The sequence below is a fragment of the Triturus cristatus genome, chromosome 9 (genome assembly GCF_964204655.1).
Source record: "Triturus cristatus chromosome 9, aTriCri1.1, whole genome shotgun sequence".
NCBI classification, from domain to species: Eukaryota; Metazoa; Chordata; class Amphibia; order Caudata; family Salamandridae; genus Triturus; species Triturus cristatus.
In genome coordinates, this window is record NC_140592.1 from 341329593 (window position 1) to 341346673 (window position 17081).

A 17081-nucleotide genomic window follows, 5' to 3' on the forward strand; every position below is an offset into this window, starting at 1 on the left:
AATAAATGCAAATTCAACCTGGACCACAACTCCCACAATGCATTAGGTCATTTACCAACCCCCCAAAAAATTAGAACCGGAGCACACCTTCCATAGTGGTATCGGATAATCTGCTTAGCCCATCTACAAAGCGAGCTAGAGAGTACACGCGCTGTATATTAACCCCACAGCTGCCAAGTTGCCAACTTGTAGTCTTATTTAGCCCAGTATAAACACAGAATTCTAAGAGAAAACCAGGACTGAACTAACTAGTCCAGCATGGTCGGGGGAAACTTAACAGCTATGTAACCCCATTTCTCTAATGGTCTTTTTTCTCTTTTCTCACAGGAAACAATGATTCCCTGCCCAGAACTCTTACAGCGCCACATGGCAACAGTATTCCAGCAGACACCAAAATATTTCCGGATGAGGACCTGGACTTTCCCACCCCTGAGCCTCCTGTCACTGAGGTGAACTGGTTCCAGTGGCCTTGCTGCGGACCCACCTGCTGTCGCCTGGTCCTGTACTCTGCACTTGTCGGCTTGATCATAACCAGCGTGGCGCTCATTGTGTACAGTGTCCACCTGAGCTGTAAGTGCACCCTGTTCATCATTTCAATGAGCACTGCTGCTCTCACAACATCTCAGTTCTGACCCGGAAGTCATTTTTGAGAACTAATGAACTCGGCAACTGCACCTCGGTCCTGACTTCATATGTCCTTCTACTGACTGTAATCCCAACAAGGCAATTCATGCCTCAGTTTTGGCTTCCGAAAGGCCCAGGCACCTCAGACAGAATGTGCTGAGACTCTCTAGCCTCAGCCTTGGGATCATAGATCTCAGCCAAGGTACCCCAGCCACAATTTGCAGTACAGAAACCCATGCACCATTCTGATAATGCCCTTTAAAGCTTTATTCCCAGCATCTGCTATTTCGGTACTGAGACTCACCCACTGGTAAATGTAAATGTAAATGTATGTGTCTTGTAAAGCGCACTGCTGCCCTGAGGCGTCGTGGCGCTGTAGACCGCTGGGGAACCCGTCCTGGCTATCCCTGTGAGATGGTCCCTCCTGGGTATCTCCAAGGTGAAACCAGGCATCCCCGGCGAATGTGGGGGGCCGTTGTGGAGATGAGGCAAGCTAATGCCCAGAGTTGCCGAGTGTGTTCCTGGTTAGAGTAGGTACCGAGGCGAGAATTATCGAGTCCGTTTTGACCCTGGTCCACGACCCTGTATACAGACGCGCTGTAAAACTGATTTATGGTGCTCTGCTATTCCAGCACTTTGAACCACACTTTGCAGATCTACTAAGGTTTGATGCAACGCAGGGCAGCAAGCAAAGTTGCTGCACTGCGTGAAATGGAGAGAGCAGAAATGTGTCATAGCTACTAAAATGTTGCACTTCTTCCCCCTCCTTACGCTAGCGCACTGTGTGGAGCTTAGTGCCAACGCAGGAACCCTTGAGCCTTGCTTCAGGAGTGTCTGTGTTGTGAGCAGGATTGTTTTTGTTCAGGATGTGGTCTAATCCTGCACAAAAATAATCCTTAAAGGCATTTTCCTTTTTCACAAGGGCAAATAAAGACATTTCTCCTACAAATGGGAACCAAATGGCGGACTTATAGATCTGCACCTCATACTTGTTTCATAAGTTTAATGTCCTGTGCGCTAACTCTCCAGCACCAGCCGTTGTGTGGTACCTCTGTGTTCCAGATCCTTAAATGATGAAGCAAGTGGGGGTGCGCCAGTTAATGAAGTCCAAACACTCTTGTAGTTTCAAAACCTTTATTTCAATATAGTCTTTTCTTTTTTTCCAATAGCACATAAAGATCAGCCAACGCGTTTCGTTCCAACAATAGGAACTTCGCCAGGGCTCAAATAACAATAGAAGTCTTATTCCACAGGGGGGAACAACCTTTACAACGCAACTTTTACAACGCACTACACTTACAACGCATTTTTTACAACGCACAATCCATTACAACGCATGACATTACAACGCAGGACACTACAACGCATTTTTAAAAACTACCTTTACAACGCATTCCATTACAACGCATACTACCATTACAACGCATACCATTACAACGCATAATATTACACTACACTATCCAACACTTACCCTACTGTTGCACCCCCTGGAGTTAGAATAGTAATTTTTACCCCTATACTATCCAACACTTACCCTACTGTTGCACCCCCTGGAGTTAGATTAGTAATTTTTACCCCTATACTATCCAACACTTTCCCTACTGTTGCACCCCCTGGAGTTAGAATAGTAATTTTTACCCCTATACTATCCAACACTTACCCTACTGTTGCACCCCCTGGAGTTAGAATAGTAATTTTTACCCCTATACTATCCAACACTTACCCTACTGTTGCACCCCCTGGAGTTAGAATAGTAATTTTTACCCCTATACTATCCAACACTTACCCTACTGTTGCACCCCCTGGAGTTAGAATAGTAATTTTTACCCCTATACTATCCAACACTTACCCTACTGTTGCACCCCCTGGAGTTAGAATAGTAATTTTTACCCCTATACTATCCAACACTTACCCTACTGTTGCACCTCCTGGAGTTAGAATAGTAATTTTAACCCCTATACTATCCAACACTTACCCTACTGTTGCACCCCCTGGAGTTAGAATAGTAATTTTAACCCCTATACTATCCAACACTTACCCTACTGTTGCACCCCCTGGAGTTAGAATAGTAATTTTAACCCCTATACTATCCAACACTTTCCCTACCGTTGCACCCCCTGGAGTTAGAATAGTAATTTTTACCCCTATACTATCCAACACTTACCCTACTGTTGCACCCCCTGGAGTTAGAAAAGTAATTTTTACGCCTATACTATCTAATACTTACCTTAAATGCAATTTAATATTATGCGTTGTAATGGTATGCGTTGTAATGGTAGTATGCGTTGTAATGGAATGCGTTGTAAAGGTAGTTTTTAAAAATGCGTTGTAGTGTCATGCGTTGTAATGTCATGCGTTGTAATGGATTGTGCGTTGTAAAAAATGCGTTGTAAGTGCATGCGTTGTAAAAGTGTGCGTTGTAACGACATACATCCTTCCACAGGCCTCGATACACAGTGTATGTTCTCCAAGGTATTCAGCTGGATGACGTGGGATTCCCTGGGCATTGTAAGACCCATATACGGTATCCTCATTGACAATTCTTTCAGCTCAGCGTCCACGCGTAGATCTATGCGGAACGGAACACGTTGGCTGATCTTTATGTGCTATTGGAAAAAAAGAAAATAATAAATTAGAATACAGGTATTGAAACTACAGGAGTGTTTGGACTTCATTACCTGGCGCACCCCCACTTGCTTCATCAAAGATATTTATCCTCTTTAAGCCTGGGTCAGGGTGGTGCCAAAAAAGTGGCAAAGCCATGACGCAAAACTGTTTGTAAATCTGTCCCCATATTTCCACCCTGCAGTGTGATATTTGATTTCTGTCCTTATAGAAGTGTTTCCAATCATGACTCTTGCATCCCTTGCTATGACATTACTGGGGCCCACACACAGCTCTGTCAGTGCACCTACACCCACACCTGCAAGGACTCCACCATTTAAAAATTGGCAACAACAGATAAATCTTTCAAAGCACCTCTGTGCTAACCAGCAGCATCCTCTGCCATTATCAGATGGAGACAAACGTTAGCTCTACCAATGCCCCAATGGTACTTCTCATCACCCCTTTCTATTCCAGTACTTGGGTCCACATGCATCTTTCTCTGAGGCATATCTCATCATACCCTTTAGCATACACTGATACCCCAGTAATTGGAAAGGCAGCTCTACCAATATCGTCATACTGGATCCACAGCACATCATGCTTTGACCATACTAGGACCTACACACAGGTCTTAAAAGCACAGCAGACATACAGTGCAGCATTCCATCCCTTTTGTGATTCAATATAGATGAAGAGCTCTATGTATGCACATCAGTTCAGCACTTCAGCAGTTCCAAATACTTGCATCCACTTACATCTGTTCAGCTCATCTCACATCCCTAATATTTCAGTAGAAGGAATACACCGCTTCATTCAAGCACCTCCATCCCGACCTTTGGCCAGCCCCGCTGTGCCAATATTTGAAGGCACAGAGATGCTTTTGTGTAACTCTAAAGTCCTGCAACACCACTGCTGTCCTGTTACTGGGTCCTCACAGATCTGAAAATTCACCTATTTACTAATCTGCCTAGCCTCGTACCATATCCTACCATTCCAGTACTGAAAGGGAAAGTCAGCCTCTCTCTCTCTCTCTCTCCTCTCTCTCTCTCTCTCATATATTCCGCATGTGCCCAACACACACGTGCCTCAATTTGTTTTACTAAATAAATATATTGGCATCCCAGAGTTTAATGCTATCATGTTACACTCAATACAATTAAATCACAGTTTGCATTAGGTGTGCTCATAAGTGTAAAATGTTACTCTAGGGGTCCTCAAAATGAGATGGCTGGTGGAAGTAAAATATATTAGCCTTCCAGAGGGAGGCAAATAAGGTGCATGGGTTTTGATTATCCCTACGCCCTTGTCCCAGTTATTTCTATTGAGGTGGATCCCATATCATGACAAGGAAAGAAAATCAGAAAGTAGTAGTAGTTGACCTGCCCACCATAATGGGTTTTGATAACAGAACTGAACACCACACCACCTCCTATTTGAATTCCTGTCATATGACTGAATCGAGGAAGTAGGATGTGGTTCCTGCGGGTCTTGGACCTTCTACGAGTACAGCATCATTCAGATCTTGTTGTGCAAGACACAGAGAGATTATGATATGCAATCAGGGAGCGGTTTCTCTGGGGGAAAGCTTTTAGGATCCCTGAGCATTTCCAGAAAGTAGGTCTACTGACTTGGATTGTCATGGGTTAGCAGGCCACTACAGAAGTTTTTATTTCCCTGGTGGTGATGGTGGGGGGCATTCTATAGAATCCATGAACTACAATTCTTCCTGCTTTTGGAAGACTATGCACAACAGTGAAACCCATAATTGCATGTTACATTAGTGTTTGTGTGGTGGAGTCCTGTCTGGAAATTCATGCATGTGCATTTTGACACTTTCTGGTTTAGCACTCTCCTATGTTTATTAAAGGAGCAGCACTGAAGCAGGTAAGTATGTTCTTCACTTTCCACTGTCATTATGGGGAAATGCACTACAAAGACTAAGCATGATGAAGCTTCCATCTCTGATTCCTTTGCATCATAGGCAAGATCTCCTGCTCCTCCCAGAAAGATGTCCATGGGAGATAAGAGGGGTTAACAAGATGAGCGTTTTGAAGACAAAGTAGGAAGAATACTGTGGGAGACTTTGGCTATAGTAAATTCTGAGAATTTTGAAAGAGAAAAGGCAGATTTTTAGAACATTTCATCTTACTTTGAGGATGAACATCCTGTCTCTGTAGTGGAACATAAGAGCAAATGCATTGACAGGAACTTTTGCCCGAGATTCTTTCAAGAATTCGAACCAACATGGGGTTTCCAGTGGGGAACTCCTTCCTCTTCAACATAACCATACTGTACCAGTTTCTTAAAACCAACGCCCCTGCCTTACCTCTGCACCAACATGCTTTAAAGGTGATTGTTTTGAATGGAAGGACCCAGATAAGATCATAGTTCCCCATTTCATGACGAAACTAAGTCCATTCGAGGAAATGGATACAAAGATCTCTGTCGGTCACAGTTAATTCTGTAGTGGTAAGCCCGGTGGAAAGATCTTCCATTGCGAAAGAGAACATGCTGAAGGGCACTACAGACAAGAGGGTAGGTTCTGCTCTAAAGAAAGCATATGTTTACTCCAGTCTCGCCATGAGGCCTGGCATTCATGGGACTTATACTAGCCAGAGCCTTATAGCAGACTTTAAAGAATTTTTCAAGGCTTTTAAAGAGAACTCTAAATGTACTTCACTTACAGAGAAATTCAACTTGTTCCTCTAGATTCTCCCAGTCATTTTTATTGAGTTTGTAAAGCAGCCGCCTTGTCTGAAGGAGCCAAAGTGATGGCTAGAAGAAACGTTTTTCTCAGAAATCTGCATACTTATTCTGCTCAGAAAAAGGCAGCTTTATGGCTTCCCTTTCAAGGAAACAAGCAGTTTGGATTCGAGCTACAGAAAAACTGCATACGTTCTTTCTCTTTCAGACAATCTTAGTCTTCTTCCTCCTCAACTAACCAGAATCATTTGAGATCTTCATTTCGACAACCTTCACGAAGGCAATCTAATTTTTAGCCCAGAAAACAAAGAGGAAGAGGGTTCATGACTCAACCTGAGCAGAAGAATGAGACATCGTCCCTTTAACATTTTTAGTGATTCTGGCTTTGAGAAAACTTGACTAGAGTGGCAGGTAGGGAGAAGGATAAACACTTTCTCCAGGAGTGGTAAAGATCTTCTTCAGACTCCTGCGTTTGAAAAGCGTTGAGGGGTATTTTACTGAATTCTCTTCACTTCCCCTTTCAACTGGGACAATTCATACGACAGACCCTTGGGATCCTATGAACTTGGAAGCTATGAAATCTGCCATTCAATCTCTAATTCTGAAAGGAGCAATAAGTTGAGTATCCAAGAACCAACAGAGAAACTGGACATTCTCAAGGACTTTTGTTGTTCCAAAAACCACAGGAGGGTTCAGGTTGAACATAGATATAATGAAAATAAACAAGGATCCACTTCAAGATGGAGACTTTGCAGCAGATTGTGCCTTTAATTCTGCCAGATTCATTTGTAGTGACGCTGGATCTGATGGAAGCTTACTTTCATATAACTGTAGCAGTGTCTCATCAGAAGTTCCTGAGGTTTGCCATTTTTGGGAAGCATTATCAATTCTAGGTTTTGACACTTTTGGATCAGATCTGCCCCAAGAATCTTCACAAAAATGAATGCTCCTCTAGTGCATATTCAAGACCTTTTAGTCTTCCAGTATCTATACAACTAGCTCCTTGCAGCACGCTCAAATGAATTGGCCGTAAAGGATCTGGAAACAGTGATGACCTCTCTATCCAAGCATGGTCTTCTTCTAAACTTTCCAAAGTGTCATCTTATACATTCACAGGGTCAGATATTCATAGGCGCAAATTTCAGGATGGATATGGTAATAGTGTACCTTCCACTCAAAGAGCAGAGAGACTGAGGAAAGCACTTGTCTCAGGATCAAGTATCAGCTAGATAATGGCTAAAGGTTCAAGGATACATGGCCTCATAGGTGTAGCCTGGCCCAGGGTACAAGGAATACACAAGGCCTCTCTTGATTCAGCTGGTAACATATTGGAGACCATCATTGATGAAATTAAAGAGAAAGATTACAGTGACACATCGCATGTTGCTTCAACTTCAGGGGTGGCTGAAGAAGGATTCTTTGACAAAGGGGTTTCCCTAGTGGTAGACCCTCCACTCCAATTCGCAGATGCCAACCTGATAGGCGGGGTTGCAACTTTGTCAAATCAGCAGCACAAATGAGATGGTCTGTAATGGAACGGCAACAATCCTTGTATTTGAGGGATTTGACTGCTATATAGAAAGCCTTGACTCATTTCAAGGAAATTCTGTTACACCATTTTGTACTGATCATAATGGACAGTCAGGTTACAATGAACAGACAGGGAGGTGCAAAGTCCTCATCTCTGAATGGAGAATAGGAAATTAGCTGGAACTTAATTTTCTATCTCTAACTGCCAAGAACATAAAAGGAGAAAAGAATCTTACAGCAAACTCGTGACGTGGGAACTTCCCAGCTTCTCAGGATCTGTGTCTGACTCCCATTGTGTTTCAGGAGATTTGTCACAGATTCAGGAACCCATCAATAGACATCATTGCCTCTCTTCTCAATACCCAGTTGGAGACATTTTGTTCTCGGTGCATGAGGAGTGGATGCACTAACTATACCTTGCCCTCCTCTTCTTCTTTATGCCTTGACCTCCTTTCCTCTAATTCCTCTGCTAGTATTGGGAATTAACATGGGGTCAGCAGAGGGGATTGTAGTGATAGTATTCTGACCCAGAAGGTCATGGTTTCCTCTTCTACCACCCATGGCTTTATCTCCTTTCTGGAAAAGATGTCTTTCACCTACATCAAATCTATCACTGTGGTCCTTTCTTCAGAATCTAGCTTTATCGGTATGGAGATTGAAAGGTTTAGGCTGTTAAAGAAGGGTATTCCAGATAATTTTGACCTTTCCATTCGGCAAAGCAGACTTCCTTCCAGCTTGAAAGCTTAATTTAATAATATGGAGGAGTTTTAAGGCTTAGTGCTTAGTGAGATCAGTGTTGCCTGTGGTATGTGAAGTGAATATGGTGTTGCAATTCTTGTTTGAGTAATTTCAGATGGGATTTGCTGTCTCTACTTTACAAGCCCAGTGCGTCGCAAGTAGAGGCTTTAGAGAGTCTTGGGGATGATTTTGTAAGGATAAACAACTAGAATACAAGCTTTTCAAGAGTTGTTCTTTGCCTAGGCCTAAGGTCTCTCCATTGCTTCCACCTTGGGAATAACCTTTAACTCTTAAGGTTCTTCAGGGGTTTCCATTTGAGCATTTTCCGTCTATTGAGTTAAAATTCTAAACCTTAAACTTGTGTTCTTAGTTGCTATTATATGTCTGGAAGGAGAATTTGAGAGTTGGGAGCTCTCTAATGTCAACCTCCTTATCTCTGAGTTTTAGATGATTGTATTGTGTTACAATCAAATCCTGAATATCTCCCAAAGGTTTCATCTCTAGCACTTAGAAATTAGGACACGTTTCCTCCAATGTATTTCCTGCCTCTCAGGATCAGATGTTGGTACATTTATTTTCTTGTTAAGAGAGCTACAGTCATTTACTTGGAACGTACACTTTGTTTAATTAACCTGATCATCCGCTTACGAATTTGCTAAGATTTTAGTGTCGGAGAGTATAACAGGAAGATCTACTAGAGGTAGGGCTGCTTCCTGTGCTGAACTGAATGATGTTTGTTTGAGGATATTTGGTAGAACTGGCACAAGGGCATCTCTTCACACTATTCTGAATGAGCATAAAATTCAGTGCTTGGGAATAAGTGATGGCAATTTGGGACTAAAAGCCAAGGGTTCCAGAAACTAAATGGCCCTCGAAATTTGATTTCTTGAAATTTGTAAATCTGTTTTCATGATTAAACTTTGTATTATATGGTGATATGTTAATATAGTATTGTCGGCCAGCAGATCTTTTGTATACTTCGATAGTAATGACTGGGATGAGGACATAGGAAGTTACATAATGTCCATATTATTCACTTTTAATCTTCATTATACTTAGTTCGTAATGCCCTAATTGCAGATGTAATGCTGGCCTAATCTAAGGCTTAGTAGGATCGAGAGGGGCTGTGGGTAGTTGGTTCTATTATCGACACCGATGAGGGTGGTCGGGTATTACACTCAACTGCTCCACCTCAGTAGTAATGACTGCAACAAGGTTGTTATCGACTAAGAATAATGAAGATTACTGGTAAGTAATCGGAATCGTCCTCTCCAATTCAAATAGCTTTCCTGGTGGGGCAGGGCATCCTTTCAGGAGCTATGTCATAAGGATACATCACTGCTTGCTCAGACAAACTACAGCCTACAGATTTACTGGAGTCATCCTACTAATTTCTGGGGTGACTGGATTGAACCTCTTAAGAGAGGATACTTGTTCCCTCTGGAGGAAAAGAATTACCCACAACCCCCTGGAGCCCTTATATTTCCTTGACATGCATTCTTCACAGCAGCCAATGGAGTTGCTCACTAAAGACTCTGCAGTGGAGAAAGCTTCATCATGGGAACAGCCAAGCTCTGGATTAGCCTCCCCCATATCAGAGCCCTGCCCACCCTGTTATGTTTTAGAAAGGAGCTCAAGACATGGTTGTTTAAGAATTAGGGTCCTGTAAATCGTGCTCTAGAGTAGTTAGCACCAAGACACCTAATGGTATACGAGCGTTCTATAAATTATTTTAACATAACACTGCTTTCATTTATTCATGAGTGAAGATACATGTGAGCGAGAATAATGCTGATCACAGTACTCAAAGGGCACTCATGTCAAGTTACTTGTTTTCTATAACAGTAATTATTCTATCTGGCTTTAAATACACACTGTTATTTCTTCTGATCTGGGTCAGGACATGTGATGTTACTTCCTGTGATATCATTGAGACTAAGGTGATGGGATCTGATCTCAAGTGATGTCATCATTATGCTAATTGGTGGTTTTGAAATCTGAACAATCCTACCTGTTTTTTGGTCACAACATGTTTGCATGCGTCTTACTGTTGCTGAGAGTTGAAGGGCCTCTATCTTCAGACTAAGTGTGTTGCCTTTTCGTTTGTCCCTTAGCTGAACACAGCGAGTCCATCCTTTTCCTCTCCCACCGGTTGGCGTACCAGGAGGAGTCAATCCGGCGCCTGAGGCTTGCCAGCTCGCAGCTGTGGCAGAGGCTGAATGCCAGTGAGCCTCTTGGCCCCACCTGATGTCCTTTCCTGCTGGAACAGTCTTCAGGATGTGGCCCCAACAAGAGGTTGACTACAAGATGTTTGGTATGCCGCAGAGCCAGCAAGTGCATCAAAGTACGCATTGGAAGAAGAGAACCAGAGCGGCACATCTTCATTGGCATTGCCAGCTTGCTGAGGCTGATGCCACATTCTGAAGGTTCTGGAGTGTAGAGTGGGCGCCTCTCTGCGTATCATCACACACTTTGTTTTCAGTCCTGGGATATTCGGCTACCAATTATTAGTGACAGATGTGATGGTTTAATTGGTTCAATGGAAACAAACCAAGATTACAATACCCAGAATGCATTAGGCTGTCACAATGAAGCCCAGGCCTTGAAAGACTACCAATGATGAACAGTGGGGTGGCTGAGGGCCTGCCACAGTCTGCTCTTTCTGGTACTAGATGAACATAAGCAGCAGGGCCGTCTTAACAGCATTATAGGACCCCGGGCAAAGCAGTGCACTGGGCCCTGCCTACACAACCACTCACAGGAATAAAAATGTAAATTATCGATAAAATTAATTTATATTAAATTCTGCTCTGTGCATAGATTAGCATGGGGCCCCTATGCTCATGGGGCCCCTATGCTCATGGGGCCCCCAGTCAGCGTGCCCATGCGTTAAGATGGTGCTGATCAGCAGGGCTGGCTGAAGGGCTGCAGGACTGGAGACACTGTCATATCAAGATGCCTGTGTTTAACTATGAGCCAAATACCCACATGTCTAAGGCATTGCTCTTGTGTGGTTGGTTGCATGTCAGGTATGTTAAGGTCAGCAAGAACTAGATTTTCTTCTCACATTACATTGCATTCTGGTACTTGCAGTTTTACTTTTCCCACACAAATTGTATATGTATTGGCACAGAGAAACCCAAGGGCTGGCTGATGTCTCACACATGTCACAGGACTCTAGAAGACGTGCCAGGCTGCACCGAGCTTGGGTTCATAAAGTCACTCTGTGTTGCTGTGGCTCACTGCCCGTGAGGTGGCCTGCAAAGTTGCAGAGCAGACTACCAGTCTCGGTAGGGCTCCGACGAAGGCCAATTTTAGCAAAGAATGTTCACTTCGCATTGATGGCCCTCACTCTGACCTCTCTTCTGCTCTCCTTACAAGTGAACTGCCCTGTGCTGGAGACAAGGTTCTCCTCACGGACCCCATCCATACATTCTTCAATGTATTAGTAAGTTTGAAAAAGTCTGAATCAGCTTAAGTCAGCTTTCTGCCCTCACCAGCTTGCAGAGTTTTCAAGAAAACTCTCAGTTCTACCCTCACCTTTTTACCTACTCACAGCCCCCCCCCCCCCCCCCCCCCCGCTCCCAGGCTCCCTCTAGTTGCTGCGGCGGCGATATTGCTTCTTTTGTAATTATTTGATTTTTATACAGTGCTATTCTTGGGTGTCTGTGCTGTCTAGACACAAGAGTAAAACTCTGCCTGCTGAAGGAGATCATGCTATCAATCATTAAGGTAGACAGTGCGAAGGATTGCTGCAGAAGAAAGGTGAATATAGGGCAACAAATAAAGGAACTTGTATAAGATAGTCACTAAAATAGTCACTAAAATTGTGCAGCAATGGATGTCTAATTATGTGGCAGCGCTGACTAGATTTACGTGGCAAGGAAATATAAAATATAAAATAGCGCAGTATTATACAACTTTAGGCTAATTAAGCAACACAGCCTTTGGCACTATTGGCTGGCTTTTTTTTTTTTTTACATTTTATCATCGGTACAAGATGCATCTAGATGGAATGTTATAATAAAGTAGAAAGGTGATCTTGAAGCACTGGAACACCATTTACCAATGCTTTGCTTTCTATTTCCTAAAGTAAAATAGTTTGTGTAAAATATATGCTATGTTGCATTTGACCGAAAACATGCCTGCATTTTCACACTTCGGTGCATATTTACTTAACTGTACCGCAACGCAGGGCAGCAAGCAAAGTTGCTTTGTTTCGTGAAAGGGAGAGGGCAGAAATTGTCCATATTTACTAAGATATTGAACATTTCTGCTCTCTTCTTGTGCTGGTACACTTCAGGCAGCCTAGCACAAACGCAGGCACCCTTGCACCACGGTGCAGGGGTGCCTGCTCTGTGAGGAGAATTGTTTTTGTGCAGGAAGGTATGCCTTCCTGCTCAAAACTAATCTCTCAGGTCATTTTCCTCTTTCTATGTGTGCTGCACGTTATCCTCTAGGACGCATAGTGATTGTAGGCAATCCCAGGTTTACAAACCTGGGATTGCGTGAAATCCATGGGTGGATGCACCCAGAATGAAATGTAACGCAATGCAGTGCAAGCCGCTGCATTGCATTACATTTGTTTTTTCACAAAGCCACGCAAGGTGGCGCAGTTCGGCCCTTGCATGGCTTTGTAAATATTTACTTGCATTTTGCGTTATGGATGCGCTACAAAGTGGTGCAACAATGACCCACAATGTTAGGAAATATGGACCTTATTATAATGTGTTCCTCATTGTTTCTGCACTTACAAGTGGCTTCCTTTTCAGGTTCGACATGTATTCCCACTGAATGATCCCTGAAAGTACCTCTTAACATTAGGAAACATCCATCCAGAGCAGTGTTGTATATTTCACATCTATTACACAGGTGTCTCACTAGGACACAATCCAAGGTTGAAAACAATTGAAAATAATTTTTGGAATTCTTCTAAAGTCCGACTGCCCTTTTGAGAGAACTCTTGCTTTGAGAACAACGTCTGTAGTGTAAGCAAGAATTTTTGTGAATAATGAGGCAAAAGAGTTTCAAAGAAGGAATCATTATTTTGACCCTGTTTCAATTACTATGGGGCATATTTCAAGAAACTGCGTTAAAATTATCGCCGCTTTAGCGATAGAAAACTGCAGCTAAAGCAGCGATAATGGTCTTGATAATATGCCCTTGAGAATTCCCATAGAAGCCCATGTTCTGGTGTCAACATGGGCTTCTATTGGAATTCTCTGCGGCATATTATCAAGCCCATTATCGCCGCTTTAGCGGCAGTTTTCTGCTGCTAAAGCAGCAATAATATTAACGCCGTGCTTGATAATATGCCCCTTAATTATTTAGGTTTTTGCATCTTGCTGCAAAAATGATTCTCCCCAAAATTTATCGATTTCGGGTGGTAACAGGAATTGGGTTGTCTCCTCTTTAAATGTCTGATTACAGCAATGTACAGCTGAAAGGCAACCAGTTAACTTCTTCAAAGTGTCAGTTGCAGTGTTGAACTCCTGGTGCAATCTTTTAGTAACCTTTGATCGCCTGAGCTAGAAACAGGTTTTTTGGGTAAACTCCTCTAACGGTTTTCATGTCCACAGTGGTTAGTATAGGTTCAGGAATGTGACAGCGCATCTACTGTTTCACCGTAATTATCTGTGAACTCCCTGGATGGACATCAGAGGAGACCTGATGAGAAGATGGACCTGATCCTATGAGACTATTCAGCATAATTGGTTCCCATAAACCATCCCAACCAATACGTAATCTGTAACCTCACACTTTCACACCGGTACCAAGGGATGGAGCAGGAGCTGGGATGGCTTCAATACATGTCATGCTTTTAAACTGTAAGGGGCCCCAGCTCCCTGAAGGAACACCACTGTGATGGAGAGGGCTTGGAGAGTGTGGCTCCAACTACAGACAGCCTGGCAACTTTCAGATTATGCTGTGCACCATCCCAGGTGCTCATCCAAAGTATGAGGTTTTTTATACTTTATTTATTTATTCAAATGTTTTATACACTTTTATGGTATTTGTAACATTATAGCACATATCCCTCTACTGACAATGGGTCCAGGACGTACATTATCAAATAAATCCTTTTTATCTTCAGCAGGTGCTGAACAGCAGGAATGTGTATTAGACAGAGCAGTGATCACCGATGGGATCCCCCAGATCGTCTTACTTTTACTGTAGAGTCAAATTGTGACCCCCCCCCCCACCACCCTAAAACTTACTTGTGCCTCCACTCTCTAGTGTTGTTCTCGCATTCCCCTTTCTCCTCTAATCTGTAATCATCAACCCCTATCACTAAGAGTAATCCCAACTTCTGCACTCTCCCGTCCCAATGAAGATCACCATCTTTTCACCCCAATCTGTAATCATTTCCATTTTACACTCCTCACCACCATTACATGTCACCCCTGTCCTTGTTACTCGCTACAGCAGCCCTTCATGCAGTCTCTGTGAAATTTGCACGTGTACTTGCACTCTCTGTAGCTAGATTGGCGCTATATAATCACATTTTATTTATTTATATATTTAAACTTTTGTCAATGGTTTTATTGGCAGCTTATAGACAAATGTGAAGGTTAACCCCTGAATTTAATAGGCAAATGTACTGTATGAAAGACAGTTATGATCAAATAATAAATTAAAAGGAATGTTGGCAGGAGTTCATTCTGTTTTAGTTATTTGTGTAGTCTATCCCTATGCATTTTCAGGTGGTTTGAACAGAATTTGTTTTGAGATTGCTTGATGCCAGTTTAAGCTTGTGTTGCATTATAAACAGCGCTTGAAATAAACATAATTAATAATCGAGACTGGGACACACTACCCACTCATGCATCACAAGAGGATGCCCTCAAATTCCGGGTTGCGTTGTTCCATCATGAATCCTAATAGCTATATGATAGAAAGAGAATTCAGTCTGGCCTGTTGTCTTTGCCCGTTCTTCTCTATGGGCACTTATTTCCCCTACTAATGAATGTTTTTAGGTACAGTCTAAAAATAGCCTTTAGCTGTCTGTTGTTGAAGACCTATTGATGACAACTTAAGTGGGCTGTGGGTCAAACCGTTGCTTACCATTGGTTGGATTTCGTGTCAATCTCATTTGCTTGCTGCTTATTCAGTGGTTTCCTTCCTGTTCTTGTGCTTCTTCCTACCGTCCAGCCAGTTTTCTTTACCATCCTTTTGAGGGGATAACTTGCATCCTTCCACTGCTTTCATTCTGGGAACTATTTTTGTTTTCGTTCTGCCCTCCATGGAAATGCCTGTGTCTTCTTGCTTTCTTCCTCTTGAGCCTTTTTCTCATACAAACCACTGGCCTCCACACTCTTTCCTTGTTGCCTTCCTCCACCCAGGTCATCCATTGCTTTACTACACCCTTCCTTTTTTATTTAATTTCCCATAAAAAGAGACGATCTCTGTTGCCTGTCCCACTCTCCCAGCTCCTAATTGCTCTCCCTCACCTCCCCAGCACGTTCTTGAAAAAATGAAAACTGCTGTTTCTTTCAAGGCTACACGAGATAGAGCAATGGCCTGCATGTATATTAGAAGGAACTCTCAACTGATACAAATGTATTATTGAATCATTGTGTATGCTATCTTCGTCCTAAGTAGCCAAGGGGTTGCCCAGATGTGGGTCACTTGCTCGCTATGCCACTGGATTCAAGCTAGCCTGGCTGATGAGGGGTGATTCCCCGAAACCGGTCCCAGGATGCTTGTTTCCTGTCCATGGAGAACTTGGCCTGGCAGTAAGGGCTGGACTGTTCTGATGAGGTACAGGGTTGAGACTGATTTGCATGTGACTGGGTCCAAACTGGGGTGACATAGTGAGCAAACAAAATGATGGAGTAAACCCAGATATCTTGACTGGGGGTGAATGGTTGAAAAGTGTTAGCATTCTGTCCATCATCTTATGTTTGGAATTATCGTAGGCACATTTAAAGAATGCTGTTTTATCAACGATTAGACTTTCTATTATAATACTGACAGAGAACATGATTGATTAGAGAACTTTAATTCTAATAAAAGGCCATATTGAGAACGATAAGCAGCAGTACAGTATCCATTAGAAAAGCACTAAAAACCTACGGGGCATATCAACAACAATCGGCGATAATTATCGCTAAGCGCACTTAGCGCTAGGATAATTATCGCCTGGCAAGCGTTCATTTTTATCGCTGAGATAGCGTGCTATTAGCAACGCTTATCTCAATAGCGATAAAAATCCTCACGCTAAGTGGCTAACGTGAGATTATCGCTGGAAACCCAGCGATAATCTCACGTTAGCTTGTTGATAGGGACAGACAAATTTAGCCATGATATCCTCCTTCCATAGGATATCATGGCTAAGTCAGAAAAATACCAGACGTAAATAAGCAGCGTTAACCGCGGTTAGCGCTGCTTTTTTTGTCTCTAACAGGGTTAGCGATATTCTTGATAATAGAAGAAATGTCGCTTAGCGACATTTCTCCTATTATTTTACTCTGGAACGCCCCCTTTGCATCTCATTAGAGATGCAAGGGGAAGCGTAAAGTAAAAGGGTGCTAACATGCAAATTTGCATGTTAGCACCCTGTTGTTGATAGGGTGCTTGTTTTATCTCTGCTTTTTTGGCTTTTAAAGCCAAAAAAGCAGAGATAAAGCCCTTGTTGATATGCCCCTACATTTCTTTGAAAGCTGCTGCCATTGTTTGGTAGCATAGATTTTGTATAAGGGGATAGACGTGCAGAGGATCCACAAGTTGACGATCATTCAGCCTTTTTTATTTTTTGGCTGGTCTATGATGAGAAAATAAACATTTCTGATGGATTTTTCTAACTGCAGATTCCACATCTGAATACCCCCTGGTACCACACAGAATATGGCGATTTTTTTAACAATTCCCTCGCACAG

At 42.7% G+C, this 17081-nt stretch overlaps 1 protein-coding gene across 2 annotated transcripts in view; it reads left to right on the plus strand.

Annotated features, from left to right (window-relative positions):
* The window catches only part of LSMEM2 (leucine rich single-pass membrane protein 2), a 35454-nt gene extending 20591 nt beyond the window's left edge, over positions 1-14863 (plus strand). The window contains exons 3-4 of one of the 2 annotated variants that reach the window (XM_085625092.1): positions 328-570; positions 10317-14861. In XM_085625092.1, the coding sequence (XP_085481218.1) occupies positions 328-570; positions 10317-10450 (377 nt within the window). In that variant the 3' untranslated portion in view covers positions 10451-14861. Of the gene's footprint in view, positions 1-327; positions 571-10316 lie in introns of both variants that reach the window. The other variant, XM_085625093.1, reaches the window with a different exon arrangement.
* Positions 14864-17081: the final 2218 nt, after the last annotated feature.